The sequence below is a fragment of the Rana temporaria genome, chromosome 1 (assembly GCF_905171775.1).
Source record: "Rana temporaria chromosome 1, aRanTem1.1, whole genome shotgun sequence".
NCBI lineage: Eukaryota > Metazoa > Chordata > Amphibia > Anura > Ranidae > Rana > Rana temporaria.
The window spans coordinates 574,856,874-574,875,585 of NC_053489.1; the positions used below are offsets into that span (position 1 = coordinate 574,856,874).

Genomic DNA, 18,712 nt, shown 5'->3' on the forward strand with positions numbered 1-18,712 from the left:
GTGAGCATAAAATTATAGTATGATAAAACATTAATTACACTTCAACTTCATTTGTGATGTGCTTTTCTCCTGTTCAACTCCCAAATTGCACATGCATTGATGATTTTAAGCAGAAGTCCTCAAACTTTTTAAACAAAGGGTATGTTTATCATTCATCAGACGGGCATGACTGTTGATGGCTGGCAGTAGAAAATGCTGTCGGTCAGTGGGAATAAACAATGACACATCTTCAGTGGAAGTCATGCCCCTCCTTGTGTTATTGGAGAAAATAATGCCCCACCAATGGCTTCAGTGGGAGGAAATGTGTCCCATTGTTTGCATCAGAGAGAAACGGTGCCCTGTTGTACTGTATGCATCATTGGGAGACAAGTCTCACCATTGGTGTCAGTGGAAAGAATAGTCCCCCATCATTGGTGTTAGTAGAAGAAATTGTGCCCTATCATTGGTGTCAATGGAATGAATAATTCCCCCATCACTGATATCAGTTGTCGGAACTGTACACCCATGATTGCAGTCAGTGGAATGAATTGTACCCATCATTGGTGTCAGTGGAAGGAATTGTTCTGTTATTTGTGTCCGTAAAAGGAATCGTGCCCTGTCTTGGTATCGGTGAAGGGAATTGTGTGTTGTCTTTGGGAGAAATCTTTGCCCCATCGTTGGTGTCAATGGCAGGAGTCAAGCCCCATCATTGGTGTCAGTGGGTGGAATTGTACCCCATTATTGGTTTCATGTGGGAGGAATAGCCCACAATTTTTCCCTCTACTTTTAAGAAAATGGATTCTCATTGTTTTCTAAGACCCCTTGTGCAAACTGGAAACAAAATGCATTTGTATTGCTTTTGTTTTATAAATTGCTGCAATGGGCCCTTTTTCTTCATTTTTTGTTTCAGAATGGATTTAGGTTTACTTGCCACATGCATGTTATGATTTTTTTTTAAATGTTTCGGTGGAATTTGTTAACATGTTTTTACAGTGGGGAAAATTAATTTATTGTATCCCTTGCATATTTTGTACGTTTGCCTACTTGCAAAGAATTTTAAGGGTTTATAATTTTATCATAGGTGTATTTTAAATAATCGAGACCTAAAACCAATGCTATAAATTAAGTTGCAGTTTAGTGAGTAAAATAAATATTTTGCTCCCCAAGTAAAACATGACTTGGTACTTATGTAAATTGTGAGGGTAGGGGGCGCTGATGAGCTAATATGTGACAAAAAAAAAAAAAATATATATATATATATATATATATATAATATTTTAATTATACATATACTTAAATTAAACAATATCGTGCATCAATAATATTATTCAAATAAGGAAGAAAAAACGTCCATGCATAATTATAAATATGAGTATAATCAGTGCAAAATGTGCCAAAAAAATCCAGTGATAAAGAAAGTCTTTGATGGTATAATAAAATAGTTGCGTGATGGAAATAGATGATCAAAGTGAAGCCTTCACCAAACAGCAAATAATCCACCCGACGTGATATGAAAAAGGATGGCTCCTTACCAACAATATTTGACCCTTTAACTAAAAAGAGGTCATAAACGCTTGTTTTTACACAGGGTGAAAAATCCTTGCAGACCCGGAAGAATCCAATCACCCGATCATAAGCCAAACTATCATATTCCAAGCAGATGCCAGGTACCACAGAATATAAAAGAAAGGGCCGCAATAGTGTAACTCACAGGCACTGTAAAGTGGAGAGCAATGATGAGATGGTACCCACAGGTTGGCAGATCCCGTATCAAATACAACCTTAAATATCTGAGGAGGAGAACCGATACTGATTTCCCCAAAGTATTGAGTCTTTTTGTTATTCTGAAGTAATCCCTCTATGTTCCTCTGGGCCTCATCACTTTCTTTTATATTCTGTGGTACCTGGGTTATGTTCTTGGGGTCATAGTCAGTATTTTTCTTCCTTCAAACACAGTGAGTCAAGTCATTGTCAAAGAGCTCGATTTTGGTCTCATCTGACCACAGCACTCTCCCAATCCTACTCTGAATTCTTTAGATGTTCATCGGCATGACTGTAGATGTGCCTTCTTGAGGAGGGGGACTCGCTGTGTTTGGAAGAAGAAAAATGCTGACTATGACCCTAAGAACAGCATCCCTACAGACTAGCACAGAGATGGAAACATTGGGCTTTGGGGCTGTTTCTCTGCTAATGGTACAGGCAATAATTTTACACAACATGGCCCTGTCCATTGGTCCCTTAATCCGTATTGAGGGGCCAATGGACGGGCCATGTTGTGTAAAATCTTGGATGGGAACCTTCTTCCCCCAAGCCAGAATACTGAAGAAAGGTCATGGATAAGTCTTAGCATGACAATGACCCAAAACATACCGCCAAGGCAACAAAGAAGTGGCTCAAGAAGAGGCACATTAAGGTCCTGGAGTGGCCTAGCCTGGATTTTTGGTTGAAATTCTGTCTTTTTATCATTCTAAATGCTCTGATGATAAATATCATAGAACCTTCATTTTTTTGTAAGTGGGCAAATTTTCGAAATCTGCAGGGGATCAAATAATTTTCCCCACTATATATACTGGAGTATAAACCGACCCAAATATAAGTCGAGGCAGCTAATTTTATCACAAAAAAAATGGGAAAACGTATTGACTTGAGTATAAGCTTAGGGTGTCCATCTGCATGCCTCACTGTGCCCATGCCTAGACTGACGTTTAACATGGGAGTCAATGGAAGGGGTGCCCGGCTTTGAAAAATCATGCTCTCCAGCCGTAGGTCCCCAAGACAACAAACTTTGCACACTTGTAGAGAAAGAGTGGCTGCCTAAAGGCTGCCTGCAGAAAACTAAAAGGGGGGCATATGCAAGACACCCTGCACAAAGAGAGAGCAGCAGTGACTGGTCCTTATTACAGGTGCAGAAGTTGTTTTGTGCTGAATTACTACACCGGTGTAGAAGAAATGCACAAGACGCCAACATTTATGTTTAAAGGGATTGTAAAGGTTTGTTTTTTATTTTCTAAATAGGTTCCTTTAAGCTAGTGCATTGTGTGTTCACCTTTTCCTTCAATTTCCCTTCTAAATGTTTTTTTTTCTTTGTCTGAATTTCTCACTTCCTGTTTCTCCTCGGTAAGCTTGCCCCCTTCATCCATGGGGGTTAGTCAGCCAGAACAGCTTACTGAGGAGGAACAGGGAGTGAGAAATTCAGACAAAGAAAACAAAAAAAACATTTGGAAGGGAAATCGAAGGAAAAGGTAAGTGAACCAACAATGCACTAGCTTAACCACTTCAATACCGCACATAGACATATGACGTCCACAAAGGGGATCTCCCATCCCGGGTGGACGTCATATGACGTCTTGTACTTTGTGTGGTGATATCTGAATGATGCCTGCAGCTAGAGGCATCATTCAGATATCATTGTGTTCCGGCGGCTATCCTGCACACCATAAGAATGATCATAGCGGCGGTTCCTCCCAGTGCTTCTCCGGGGCTCTCCCGTGCCATCGGAGGCCAGGAGAAAGAATCGCCCAGCACCGGATAGGAAGCATAGAGATGACTGGTGACCAGATGGTCACCAGTCATCTCTATGACCGTCGGAGGCCCGAGCGTGATGTGATGTCAGGCTCGGGTACCGAAATGTAAACAAAGCCGCAATTGTGGCTAGTAAGCATGAGATCGGTGAATTTTTTTTCACGATCTCATGCTTTCCAGCCTGGAGGTGAGATGTGCGGTCTTATTGACCCCGCATCTCTCCTTTAAGAGGACCTGTCACACACCTTTCCTATTACAAGGATGTTTACATTCCTTGTAATAGGAATAAAAGTGATCAAAAAAAAATGTAAAAGTGTAAAAAATAAAATAAAAATTTAAAACGCACCTGTCCCCGGTAGCTTGCGCTCAGAAGCGAATGCACACGCAAGTCCTGCCCACGTATGTAAGCGTTGTTCAAACCACATATGTGAGGTATCGCCGCGTGCGTTAGAGCGTGTGCAACAATTCTAGTCCTATACCTCCTCTGTAACTCTAAACTGGCAACCTGTAAATTTTTTCAAAGCGTCGCCTATGGAGATTTTTAAGTAACAAGGTTTGGCGCCATTTCATGAGTGTGCGCAATTTTAAAGCGTGACATGTTGGGTATCTATTTACTCGGCATAACATCATCTTACATATTTTACAAAAAAACTTTTTTTTTTTCTTTCTTTCTTCCTTTTTTTTTTTTTTTTTTAAATAAGGCGTTTAAAAAATTATTGCGCAAATACCGTGCAAGATAAAAAAAAGTTGCAATGACCGCCATTTTATTTCCTATGGTGTCTGCTAAAAAAAAAAAATATAATGTTTGGGCGTTCTGAGTAATTTTCTAGCAAAATAATGATGATTTGTACATGTAGGAGAGAAGTGCCAGAATAGGCCCGGTATGGAGGTGGGTATAAAAGCCCTGTATTGAAGGGGTTAAAGGGAATCCATTTAGAAAATAAAAAACAAAGCTTTACAACCCTTTAAATGTGTATGTGGTTCTTGTTTTTTTTTTTTATTTAATAAAAATGTTTAGTCCAGGGTTCAGCTAGATTACCAGCTTAATGATGCTCCTCCTTGTTTGCTAGGTCTTCAGACAACTCTTCCCGAATTGGCTCGAAAGAGATTCCTCAAAGGTTCAGCATCTGAACATCACAATTTTTGAGGCTCTGCAAAGAGAGAAAGTAAATGATAAAGATACAAGAATTGAAGATGACCGTGGTCAGACTTACAGTGCCCTGCACCCTCCTCCGAGACAGCTGTGTGATGAGTACTTAGACAGAGAGCGATATTGCCTGGCATATGTTTTGCACACCTCTGGAACCACCGGCAACCCTAAAATAGTCAGTGTACCTCACTGCTGCATTGTACCAAACATTCAGCATCTTGGGTAAGTTATATTCACTATCTTTTTTTTATTCAATCTGTTATTTTTGTACTATTATACATCATGTAGACATCAGTATGTCGGCAACTAGTAAAGTGAGCTAAAATATGTTTTTGATTGTCTTTTTTAGGTAGGCCTTGTTTTATACTTGCGGCAGGGGAGGAGTAGGAGGAGCAAAAAAAAGAGTCTTCAAGTGGCCAAGCCACTACAATAAAAACATACAATCCCCTCTTTAAAATAGCATTATGTGCCCCAGTGTCTGTGCTATATATATATATATATATATATATATATATATATATATATATATATATATATATATATATATATATATATATATATATATATATATATATATATATATATATATATATATATATATATATATATATATATATATATATATATATATATATATATATATATATTAAAAAAAAAGATGCCGATCTGTACATTTTATATCGGAGCGTCTCCTGGCGCTCACGTGACTCCTCTGCTTTCTCCTCTCCCCGGCTGACAGCTATAGCGGGAGGGGCCAAGAACTCCCGCTGATGATAGACGGGGAGGAAAGAGCCAAGCAGTCACGTGCGCATCGGGAGTTGCTCTGATATAAGGTGCAGATCTATAACAGACACTGGGGCACCTAGGGGGAGAGGAGAGCTGCGGATGACAGAGGCACGTAAACTGACCAGAGCTCAGCAGCCATGATAAACTGTGGTCAGTTTACAGGGGGAATGTATAGTCAGGCAGGATCAGCCAGGTATTTCAGGTGATGGAAGTGTCCAAATTACACAGCACAAGCCCTGTGCAGTTAATCAAGCTTTAAGGGAACAGGATCTATGTGTGTTTGTTTGTTTTTTTTTTTTTTTTTTTTCTTTTGGGAAACCAACACGTTAATCGAACATGGTGACTGGATGGGGTAATACACAAGTAGCAGGCGTGGCAAGAGTTATACCCCATTTTTTTTTTTCAGCGGAAACGTGGGGAAAGCAGCTCTGGCACCCCCAGCACTGAATGTATGTTAATTGCAAGGGGTGCTATGGTTTGCTGGAGGGCCTATTGATGCTGGTTGCTGGGGGACCTTTTACCGCAGGGGATCTATTGCTGCCAGGGGTCTGTTGTTGGGGAGGTCTATTGTTGCTGGTGGGTGATCTATATGATCTTTTGTTGCTGGTGGGGGATATATTGTTGCTGGGGGGGGGGGGGTCGTATGTTGCTGCAAGGGATCTACAGTTGAGGGAGAGCCTATTGTTGCTGGCTGCTGGAGAATCTATTGTTGCAGGGGGTCTGTTGTTGCTGTGGGGGTCTATTGTTGCTGATTGCAGGGGATCTATTCCACTGCTTTTTCTACCTTTTTGCAGGGGAGGATTTATTGTTGCTGGGGGATCTATTGTTGCTGGGGGGTGTCTACTGTTGCTGTATAACGGTCCTGTCGCTCCCATACAACACAAAGCCTTGTGAAGAGCACACTGTCTGCATGGAGTTTGCACATTCTCCCTGTGCTTGTGTGGGTTTGTTCCATGGTTTCCGATGTTCTCCCACACCCCAAAGACCTGCTGATAGATTAATTGGCTTTTGTCTGAATTGGCCCTAATATCTGTATGTATACATGTGATATAGGGATCTTAGATTGTAAGCTCTTTGAGGGCAAGGATTGGTGGGAATATAAAGCACGGCATAAACTTGTCTGCATTCTCCAAATACATGTAATAAAAGCAGCCCACAAGAAAAGCAAGCTAATATCTAATATATTGGTATATGGAACAAAAAAAAAATATCTAATATATTGGTCAGGTATGATATGCAGAGAAGTGGTCTCAAGCATAGGAGCCAATATTCATATTTCCGTCAGTTAGTCATTGGAACACCATAACTTTAAATAAGGGGCTGCAGTATTTTTTTGTAGTTATTTTTAATGGCTGTTTTTGTATACAAATGCTGCCCTTTTTGGGGTTTTCACTCCAAGTTAAATTTGAGATCTTTAATATTATTATTTATTATTATACAGGCTTTATATAGCGCCCACAGTTTACGCAGCGCTTGGCAAAATAAAGGCGTACAGTTACATTACAATTTGGTAACAAGAGGAATCCGAGGGCCCTGCCCATTAGAGCTTACAATCTAAAAATAACAATGTTTAGTCTTGCTGTTGTGTGTAAGTAGGAGAATTTTCTCTGTATTGTATTTAATTTTTATATTAAAAAACCTTTGAGTCGTGACCATGTTTCTGAGCGAATATTTGGCACATCTGAAATCTGAGTGAGTATGTGGGCTGGTTTCATAGCAACCGAAGGAAAACTTTTATTTCCTTTCCATGATTTCTGTGGTGCTGTCAATACAGAAGCATTGAAATGCCTCATACTGCTTTATTATCAAACTTATTTCATAGGTTTGAAAGATCTAGAGCAGGAACATTCTGTAACTTTACAGATAAAATACTTTTGTGATTTACACCTTCCTGTCACACTGCTTAGCCAGGCAGGTTACACCGAAAACCCTGGGTATTCTTTTTATGAAAGCTGCAGTTTTAAAAATAGTGAAAAATGCTTTTGAATTTAAATTGACACATTTTTAGTGATTAGGTGTACATATACTTTAAAAAAAAAAATTGTTTTCCAATATATTTTTATTAAAAAAACAACAACAACAAATAAACCATACACCAATAAATACAATCATCCTGAATACATGTTGATAGCTGAGATGCCCATTAAAATTATAATTACTAAATCATCTAACCTGCATAATAATTAATCTCTCCAAAGACCCCCCCTTCTATATTCAGTGCGATAAAGAAAAGGGGGGGGGGGGGAACCAGGAAGGGGAGGGGCTCTCTATGGAGCGTTGGATGTCAGCGGCGATACGTCGCCATCTGTCCATAACGGATCGGGTGAGATCTGATGAAAACGGACATGCTGTCCGATCTCTCCATAGGAGACGGCGGCGCTGGGCAAGCCCCTCCCCGCTCACTGAGCAGAGAGGGACCAGAGAGTTCTCCCGCTGAGCTGGTGGGAGCTGGCAGACTCCGTAGCGAGTCTGAATGAAGCCTAAAAGCGGGGTTCCACCCATTTTTTTTTTTTTTTTTTTTTTTTTTTTTAACGTCAGCAGCTACAAACACAAACACACAGGCTGATCGCTCGATCGCGGCAGATCCCTACGCCGCCATCCTCACTAAGGGAAACAGGCAGTGAAGCCTTGCGGCTTCACTGCCCATTTCCTACTGCGCATTCGCGCGGCATTTTGTGAATTGGCCGGCTGCTTACTGGGATACACACAGTTCCCAGAAGGCAGCGTGCCCCATTGACCAGAAGACACAGCGAGTAGGATGGGGGAAGAAGCCGCGGAGGATGAAGAGGCAGATCAGCGACTTCCGCATAGCAACCGCTATTTCTGGTAAGTAAAACCATTTTTATTTTATTTATTTTTTTGGTAAAAAAAAAAAATCATGGTGGAACTCCACTTTAAGAAAAACAAAATAGAATATATATGCTCCAACAGCAATGAACTTGGAAATTAAAAAATTTCCAAGAACATTTTAAAGTGGTTTTTACCAAGGTTTAACGCTCCAATGGTACCTTTCAGGCAACAACTATTGACAATGTATTATAAAAAAATATAATCCATTTACTAGTACACCATAAAATACACACAACTAAAATCACATCATGACTAATAAAGTATTATATTCTGGTGATATACAGTACAATCTTGCGTTACAACAATACCCGGTAAGGGACAAAATTACAATTGTTGTGCTCCAATGTTGGTCCCCACAGCCGGGATAAACCAAGGTGCCTCAAGTTTTTTATTCCTTGAGGGTAAAGGTATGCAACTCTCCAACAAAATTATAATAAATTGTACATGTTACTGGCCCCCTCTACATCACTGCTATGCCTTGTTGGTGAAGGACCTGGAGACTGACACTTCCAGAAGTATCTGTTTCTGGAGACCAGCTTTTGTCATTAAATCAGTGTTCAGTGACATGGACAACAGCAAGTAAAGGTTTTATTCCCCTTTTTACTTGTATAATAAAAAAAAGAAATGTATATAATATAAAAAACAGTATCTCGGACTGTACATGCCACATAAAGAGTAAACAATTTGTAATAAAATCATACAATTTATTGATAAGTTAAATGAATTGTATCCAGTGTACATATTGCTTATTAAAAACAACTCTAGTGCTGATAGATCATTGTTTACATTCAAACACCAGAAGCGAATGCTGATATCAGTAGACCTCATATGCCGACGTGTTTCACCAGACTTGCTTCATCAAGGCCATTGAAGATATTGCAGCACTCTTCTTGATCACAAGGAGACAACAGCATCGCCACTCCCTGGGCTGACCCTGGAGCATCAAGGGACCCCACCAACTTACATTTCAAATGGCTCCAGTTAGAATGTCGGGTATATAATCGCCGTTCACTCAAGTTGTGGTCTCAAGTGTGTTTTCTAGTGTCCAGATTACATTTCACCTCATTCAGGGTTATTAATGAAGATCTAATTGGTGTCCCTCCAACCTAAGGTTAATGGACTATAAAAAACCTCCATGTGTCCTAAATCTCAGTTCCACCATAAGCACCTTTTGGTGTCCAGGAGGACATGCATGAATTTATTACAAATGGTTTACTCCTCGTGTGGCCTGTACAGTCCGAGGTCCTTGTTTTCCTAAATATACAGCACGAATGAGGGCCATGAGTGCCACTTGATTAATAGATTTTTATTTATTTTTTTAATTCAATAATATTGACATGATTTTTAGATTTGTCTGAAGCTCCACTTTAATGATCTTGAATTGAACCTTCTTCTTTTTTGTTTTAGATCCATCTTCGGTATGTCACCAGATGATCTTGTGTTTCTTGCTTCGCCTCTGACCTTTGACCCATCTGTTATCGAAATGTTTCTTGCGTTGTCCTCTGGAGCCTGTCTACTAATTGTGCCAGAGCATCTTAAAATGATGCCCAGAAAACTGTTCCATATATTGTTCCAGCAGCATAGAGTTACAGTGCTCCAGGTAAGGAATACAACTTTGTAAAAGTAGATGAAAAGCAAAGTGTTCAGTTCCCTTTGGGACAGAACCTCTCTCTATCTAGGAATTTCACCAAATTGTATAACAAATGTACAATAAATTCACCAATGCAGCTTTGCTTCTGTATATGATTTTGCGCTGGCATACCTGTTCAAGCTTTAACCTAACTATCTTGGTTTGAATTGTAGTGAATGAAACCCAGTGAACTGTTACATTGTGGAGTGCCCCCTGACATGCAATGATGGGCTTTAACTTGAACTAAGAATTTAGTATTCTGTAATAAGCGGCAGGTGCAGTTTTGTTAAAGCAGGGGTCTCCAAACTGTGGCCCGAGGGCCAGATGTGGCTCTTTGCTAGCCTTTATCCGGCCCTTGGGGCACAATTCCACCCACTGACACCAACAATGGGGCACTATATCTTCCACCGATACCAATGACGGGGGAATACTCCTTCTCCTATTGACCACCAACCCTGAGACTATATTTCTCACTGATGTCTGGCCCGTGACATTTCTGCCCCTGCTGGCCACAATCCGGCCCTCCTAAAGCCTGAAGGAAAATAAAGTGGCCCTTTTGTTTGAAAAGTTTGGAGACCCCTGCCTTAAAGGATCACTAAAACAAATGTTTTTTTTTTTTAAATAACAAACATGTCATTTTTGGGGGCAAACGCAGAGAAGGCAGTGAGAGCACCAGAAGAGGAGGAAGGGGGCAGCTCTGAGCAATACAATTGCACAGAGCAGCTAAGTATAACGTGTATTATTTTAATTGGATTTAGAAACACTTGTGTTTACATTAGGATGCCCAATCACTGCTGGGAAGGGAGAACTAAGGTCCTGATAAAATTGCCTAAATTACTTCAGTGCTTTCGCTGTTAACTTTAAAGGTTGATTGTTTCAGAGTGCCTGCAGCTACTGAGATGAGTAAGAGCTTAAATGTTCACTACTGTTTAGCTGGCCATACACTATACAATTTTCTTGTTCAATTTCCTAGATTTACCTTCAACTATGTAGTGCAAGGGCCGGCCTGATTGCATACAAATTGAAAGTGTTTAGCTTTGACCTCATATTATATGGTTTTGATAAATCCAAAGGAAAATTGTATAATGTATGGCCAGCCTTAGTTAAAATATATACACTTACCGGCCACTTTATTAGGTACACCTGTTACATTGCTTGGTAACAAATTGCTAATTCTGCCAACCACATGTCAGCAACTCGATGCATTTAGGCATCTAGATGTGGTGAAGACAACTTGCTGAAGTTCAAACCAAGCATCAGAATGGGGAAGAAAGGGGATTTAAGTGACTTTGAATTTGCATGGTTGTTGGTGCTAGATGAGCTAGTATGAGTGTCTCAAAAACTGCTGATCTACTGGGATTTTTACGCACAACCATCTCTATGGTTTACAGAGAATGGTCCAAAAAGAGAAAATATCCAGTGAGCGGGAGTTGTGTGAATGAAAATGCCTTGATGATTTTAGAGGAGAATGGGCAACCTCAAATAACTACTCGGCTACACCTTATTGTGGTTGCCAGTATAGTGGTGGCTGCTACCCGAGAGGGGCCTCCTACACCAAGGTTGGTTACTGACCCATCTACTATCTGGATGTATCCACTTGAGACCGGGAGGAAGTCCTGGGATGTCCTCGGCTTTGTGCTGTGATATCTGAATGATGCCTGCAGCTGCAGGCATCATTCAGATATCGCTGTCTTCAGCTGGCGATTCTGTGCACCAGAAGAACGATCAAAGCGGCGGTTCCGCCGCTCGATCGTTCTTCTAGGCAGCGGGAGGGGACGCCCCTCCCGCCGCCATCCGGTGCTTCTCCGGAGCCATCGGGGGCCCGGAGAGCGAATCGGCCGGCGCTCGTTGGTGAACCATAGAGATGACTGGTGACCAGACGGTCACAGTCATCTCTATGACCGTCGGAGGACCGGGCGCGACGTTATGACGTCACGCCCGGTACCCGAAAGTAAACAAAGCCATGCCACCTGCCACAAGATGTGGATTGTCACTTGCCACGTTGCCTGTCACCAGATGCGGAATGTCACTTGCCACATCACCTGCCACAAGATGTGGATTGCCACCTGCCACGTTGCCTGTCACCAGATCAATAAAGCATAGCATAGGTGTGTCTCCCTTCCCTTGTTCAGAGGCAATCTGCGCCGGCTGAACAAGGAATCTAAGTTTCACACAGCGAGAAACTGTCGGAGAGCGGTGATGCGGGGCGGGCAGTATGAGATGATGTCATCTCTCTGCTCCCCGCCGCATCTCCGACACTGAGACAGAGCACTGGCTTTGAGGGCGGAAGAGCGGTGATGCGGGGGGGGGGGGGCGGAGAGAGATATCATCTTTGCTTGCCCACTCGCTTTTTCCATCCACACATCGCACTCATGCCAGTGTTCTGAGGGCATTATCCGCCGGGGGACAATTCTCGGCAGGACACTGGCAGCCCAGTATGTCTCTTGCCGGCCGGGCCACCCGCAGCCCGGCTGCAGAAGCGCCACGACCCGGTAGTGGGCCGGGGACCGGGGGTTGACGACCGATGTATTAGGACATGGCACTGTTTACCCTCTTGTATCTATAGGACCACTCTGTGTTGATACAATCATTTATTTTTAAACAACCACTCGTTACAACCAAGGTATGTAGAATACCATGTAATGGTGTGGGGGATATTTTCTTGGCACACTTTGGGCCCCTTATATAGGCATTTAGTTTCATGATCTCACATAATAGTCTGTATTCTGAGTATCCTTTTTTAAAGGATATCGTGTAACCTGAACGTGCAGTCATCTGAGTATTGGGCCTGGAGTGTTTTTTTTTTCAATGTAAATTTACATGTCTCACAAGAAGACTTGTGCCTCGTTTCCACTGAGCGGAACGGTTCGGGTCGGTACAGTTTTGAACGCTTAGAATGGTCCGGTCTATTCTGGTGAGCGTTTCCACTGCAAGTCGGACTGTCAGGGGCCATACAGGGTTTAGAAAAAATGCCTAGCGTGTCCACCAATCGGTGGAATGTATTGTAGCTCCGCCCTAACCGAACCGTTCCATTTTCTATGGCCCCACATCTGAAGCAGGGCCCAGAATGGTGCGGTACGGTTCGGTTTTATGGCACGCTTTCATAATGGAAACACCCAAAATATCGCACCGAACCGATCTGCTCAGTAGAAACGAGGCATAACGTAACTTTTTTAAAGTTCATATTTGATATGATCATATGGACCACATTATGATTATAGTTCGCTACTTTTATTCCTTTTCAGGTGACGCCAACCTTATTGAAAAGATTTAGCTGTGACTCTACTCAGTCCTCAGTGTTATCCAAAGAAACATCCCTTAGAGTGTTGGCTCTTGGAGGGGAGCAATTCCCACCTGTCAGCGTCCTGAGACATTGGATGGAGCCTGGAAATAGGACACGTCTCTTCAACCTTTATGGCATAACAGAAGTGTCTAGCTGGGCCACTTGCTATGAGGTTCCAGAATCTCTTCTTAACTCAAATGCACGGTATGTGAAATGGGTGTTTTTTTTTCTTTTCTTTTTTTTTCTGAAGTGATATACAATGTACTTTCTTTATCGTACATCACGGGACACAGAGCGGCATTCATTACTATATGGGTTATATGGAGTACCTTCAGGTGTAGACACTGGCAATCTCAAACAGGAAATGCCCCTCCCTATATAACCCCCTCCCATAGGAGGAGTACCTCAGTTTTTACGCCAACATGCCTAAAGTTATGCACTGCATCTGGCAAACTAGTCACATATCATAAAGATAGGATGGCTCTCTATGTATTATTCCCCATAAGATGTGACCTCCCTTGTAGTGTTGGAAAAGCATTGAGTGGGGCCTGTGTTATATAAAAATATATGTGTGTGTCAGAGAGCTTTGCTTACCTGCAGGCCTCCAGGCGATGCTCCATTCAGTCTTCCTCCTCAGAGCCTGCAAGCAGGCAAAACGCTGGCCTCCTCATGGTTCCAGGCTGCAGGCCGCAGTTTGCTGGAACAGAGAGGTCCCTTCCTCCCAAAATCCCCCCCCCCTCCCCCTGTCGGGAGGGGCATTTCCTGTTTGAGGTTGCTGGGGGGGAAGGGCGGGTCAGTGGCTTAAAGGAAGGGGCGGCCCTTCCTTGTTTGTTCCATCAATACTTTGGAACTGAGGAGAAAGACCAGAGCGGCAGCACGGGGCGCCGAGGACACACAGTGGCCAGAAAGGATATTGCAGTCTTCAGAGGACTGTTTTGTCAAGCCTAGAAATAGGCTGTTTCTTTTCCATCTCATAGTTTTTCTTTGCAATACTACTCAGGGGGACAGAATGTTTTTTCTTTCCTGGATTTGAAACAAAAACGAAAAAAAAAAAAAAAAAAAGTCATCTAGGGGAGAGGAAGCATTTTTTTATCCCCCAAACAGGTGTTTGGACAATTAACTTTTATAGTTCCAAATACCAATAGGTAGCAGGTGTACCTCGGTATTGTACCATGGTATGCCGCTGTTTTCCCTACAGGGAGCCTTGGGGCCATCGGGATCTGGGGCTGGAGCTGACGCGGGTCAGTCCAACCCTAAGATGGTCACGGAGGAGGTATTACTCACCTCTTTAAAAGAGATGAGAAAAGCATGGAAAAAAAAATGATATCCGCAGCTATGCGGGGCAGTAAGCGGAATAGATCTCCGTCGCCCGAGCGCGGACCCTCAGAAGAGGAGGTCCTTTCCTCAGGGGAATTGGACGACCTCTTGGACACGGACCAAGTAGGTTCAGGGATCGAAGACCCGGATACAGAGGAGTCTGGGGCAGTCTCCCTGAGGGAGAGCTGGTGGATTCAAGGATTGTCGGACTTGGTCCATAGGACATTCAACTTGCCAGTACCAGATCTCCAGGTATCGACGGTTTCAGCTTTGGGCTCACTGAGGGCGCCTCAAAGCAATGCTGTGTTTCCGATCCATCCTCTATTAGAGGGAATTTTGTTCCAAGATTGGAACAAGCCAGATAAGATCTTCTTACCACCTAAAAGGTTCTCTGTCCTATATCCTATGGAAGAAAAATTTTCCAAAAGATGGGCTACTCCTGCAGTGGACGCAGCCATCTCATGTGTTAACAGATCGTTAACATGCCCTGTAGAAAACATACAGGTGTTCAAGGATCCAGTTGATAAGCGCTTGGAAGCACTACTTAAGAACTCCTTCACTACTGCAGGGGCAGTAGTACAGCCAGCTGTGGCTGCGATTGGGGTCGCTCAAGCATTATCGGATCAATTTAAGCAGATGCTTAAACTTATTCCGGCCCAGCAGGCAGAAAAATTTTCGGATGTCCCTAAGGCCATATGTTTTACGGTAGACGCAATCAAGGATTCTATCCAGCAAGCGTCACGTTTATCGTTATCCCTTATCCATATGAGAAGACTCTTATGGTTAAAAAGCTGGGAGGCTGAGCCCCCATGCAAGAAGCTCCTGGTAGGGTTCCCCTTCCATGGAGGACGACTCTTCGGAGAAGACCTAGATAAATACATTCAGACCATTTCAAACGGCAAGAGTACTCTCTTGCCAACTAAGAAGAAGGTTCAGGGACCTGCGTTTAAACGACAGTATTCCCCTGGGCAGGGGCCCTCTAATGCCAAGCAGTATCGACGGCCTCCTGCAAAAGCAAACTTCGGCTTCAACAGCAGATCACAAGGACAGGCTGTTAGAGGCAAAAGGCAGTGGTTTCGCAAACCAGCAAAACCAGCCCCCAAGCCAACCTTATGAAGGGGCGCCCCCACCCACGAAGGTGGGGGGAAGGCTGCGACTCTTTTCAGAGATTTGGGAAGCCAGCATTCCCGACGAGTGGGTACGGTCTTCCGTGGCCACAGGCTACAAATTAGATTTCCTAAGGTTTCCTCCTCCTCATTTCCAGAAGTCGAGGATTCCAAACGATCCGGAAAAGGGAGCCGCATTAAGATCGGCATTAGATCATCTACTTTCCCAGGAAGTAATAGTAGAGGTACCAGTCCTGGAACAGGGGCTGGGTTTCTACTCCAACCTATTCATCATCCCAAAATCCAATGGAGATGTCAGGCCAATTTTGGACCTAAAGATGGTAAATGCATATCTAAAGATCCGCTCATTTCGGATGGAATCCGTGCGGTCAGCAGCTGCCACACTCCAGAAGGACGACTTCATGGCGTCCATAGACATAAAGGATGCCTACCTTCATGTTCCAATTTATCAGCCACATCAAAGATATCTACGCTTCATGGTGGCTTCGCGTCACTTCCAATTCGTGGCGCTTCCCTTCGGGTTGGCTACGGCCCCCCGGGTGTTCACGAAGGTCCTAGCTCCAATCCTAGCCAAACTAAGGATCCAAGGGGTCACGATCCTAGCATACCTGGACGACCTCCTAGTCATAGATCACTCGTCTCCCGGCTTGGAGCGAGCAGTGGCCCTCACGGTCCAATACCTCGAGAGGTTCGGCTGGGTCCTAAATCGAGAAAAGTCAGCTTTCCAGCCCACAAAGCAGTTGGAATATCTCGGCATGAGATTAGACACAGAACAACAAGGAGTGTTCCTACCTCTGAGGAAGGTAAAAGCCATCAAGGAATTAATCCTACTGGTTCTAAGCAAGAAAGAACCGACTATTCGCCTATGTATGAGGTTACTAGGCAAGATGGTGGCCACATTCGAGGCGGTACCATACGCCCAGAGCCACACTCGCATCCTACAGGCAGCCATCCTGTCAGCATGGAGCAGAAGGCCACAGGCCTTGGATATCCCGTTGCCGCTCTCATCAAGAGTCCGACAAAGTCTGTGTTGGTGGTTAGACCCTCAGAATCTACTGAAGGGGAGGTCTTTCAGCCCAGTGGCTTGGAAGATAGTGACCACAGACGCCAGCCTGACGGGCTGGGGAGCAATTTTGGATGGTTGCACTCGCCAAGGTACTTGGGCAAAGCCAGAGAAGCAGTTGCCCATCAACATCTTGGAGCTCAGAGCTGCTCGACTAGCCCTCAGGGCTTGGACGTCAAAATTGCAGGGGTTCCCGGTGAGAATTCAATCAGACAATGCCACGGCCGTGGCACACATAAATCACCAAGGGGGAACCAGGAGTCAAACCGCTCAGAGAGAGGTGAGCTTGATTCTTCTATGGGCAGAGGCTCATGTGCCCTGCATATCGGCAATATTCATTCCAGGAGTGGACAACTTTCAGGCGGACTTCTTAAGCCGCCAGACTCTATGGCCGGGGGAATGGTCTCTGCATCCACTAGTCTTTCAAGCACTCTGCCAAAGATGGGGAGTGCCGGACGTGGATATCATGGCATCGAGACTCAACAAGAAACTAGACAGGTTCATGTCCCGCTCAAGGGATCCGATGGCCTGCGGAACCGATGCGTTGGTTTGCCCTTGGCATCAGTTCAAACTTCTTTATGCGTTTCCCCCGCTCCAGTTACTACCCCGCCTGCTGCGCAGGATCCGGGTGGAGCACATACCAGTCATCCTGGTAGCTCCAGCATGGCCCAGAAGGGCATGGTACTCACTAATCTTAAGGATGGTAGTGGGAGACCCTTGGACTCTTCCTCTACGGCCAGACCTGCTATCGCAAGGTCCGATCCTCCACCCTGCCTTACGGCATCTAAATTTGACGGCCTGGAAGCTGAATCCCTGATTCTCAGGGGTAGAGGTCTGTCTCAGAAAGTAATCTCTACCCTAATCAGAGCCAGGAAACCGGTCTCTAGGGTGATTTATTACAGGGTCTGGAAGGCCTATGTAGGCTGGTGTGAGTCCAAGCGATGGCTTTCTCGCAAATTTACCATCGATAGAGTATTAAGTTTTCTCCAGCTAGGAGTGGATAAAGGATTGGCATTAAGCACAATCAAAGGACAGATTTCTGCTCTGTCAGTGTGGTTTCAGCGGCCGCTGGCCACCCACTCGCTGGTTAAGACCTTCCTTCAAGGGGTCTTACGTATTAGACCTCCAGTTAAATCCCCGCTTTGTCCGTGGGATTTAAATCTTGTTCTGTCAAAGTTTACAGAAACAACCGTTTGAGCCGTTGGCTGATATTCCTTTGGTTCTACTGATAAGGAAGTTAGTATTTTTGGTTGCCATAGTTTCCGCAAGAAGAGTTTCGGAGCTGGCAGCCTTATCCTGTAAGGAACCATATCTTGTTTTTCATAAGGACAGGGTCGTTCTCCGCCCTCATCCTTCCTTCCTTCCGAAGGTCATATCCAGTTTTCATTTGAACCAGGATTTGGTATTACCATCCTTCTTCCCTAAACCTACTTCCAGAAAGGAAGGGTTGCTGCATACCTTGGATATTGTCAGGGCCATGAAGGCCTATCTTAAAGCTACAAAGAAGATCCGGAAGACAGATGTGCTGTTCATTCTACCGGATGGGCCCAAGAAGGGGCAGGCAGCTGCAAAGTCCACCATTTCTAGGTGGATTAAGCAATTAATCACTCAGGCCTACGGCTTGAAAGGGTTGCCTCCTCCAGTATCATTAAAGGCTCATTCTACTAGAGCCATGGGCGCCTCCTGGGCAGCACACCACCAGATCTCTATGGCTCAAGTTTGCAAGGCGGCAACCTGGTCTTCTGTCCACACGTTTACAAAATTCTACAAGTTGGACGTAAGAAGGAATACTGATACTGCCTTCGGGCAGGCAGTGCTGCAGGCTGCAGTTTGAGACCCTCGGATTCCGGGGGCTCCTCTTGTTCGAGTTAAATTTAAAAATTTTTATTTTTCTCAACTAAGTTGGATTTATTATGATTTGAGTATATCTCTAAATTAAATCCTTTTGTCTTGGAGATGTTCTCCCTCCCCTCATTGTAAGCATTGCTTTGGGACATCCCATATA

At 43.9% G+C, this 18,712-nt stretch overlaps 1 protein-coding gene across 2 annotated transcripts in view; it reads left to right on the forward strand.

The window, feature by feature from the left end:
* AASDH (aminoadipate-semialdehyde dehydrogenase) overlaps nucleotides 1-18,712 on the forward strand; it is a 45,783-nt gene that overhangs the window by 8,633 nt on the left and 18,438 nt on the right. For both annotated transcript variants that reach the window (XM_040334700.1, XM_040334701.1), the window contains exons 5-7: nucleotides 4,572-4,873; nucleotides 9,695-9,887; nucleotides 13,163-13,404. In XM_040334700.1, the coding sequence (XP_040190634.1) occupies nucleotides 4,572-4,873; nucleotides 9,695-9,887; nucleotides 13,163-13,404 (737 nt within the window). The remainder of the gene's footprint in view (nucleotides 1-4,571; nucleotides 4,874-9,694; nucleotides 9,888-13,162; nucleotides 13,405-18,712) is intronic.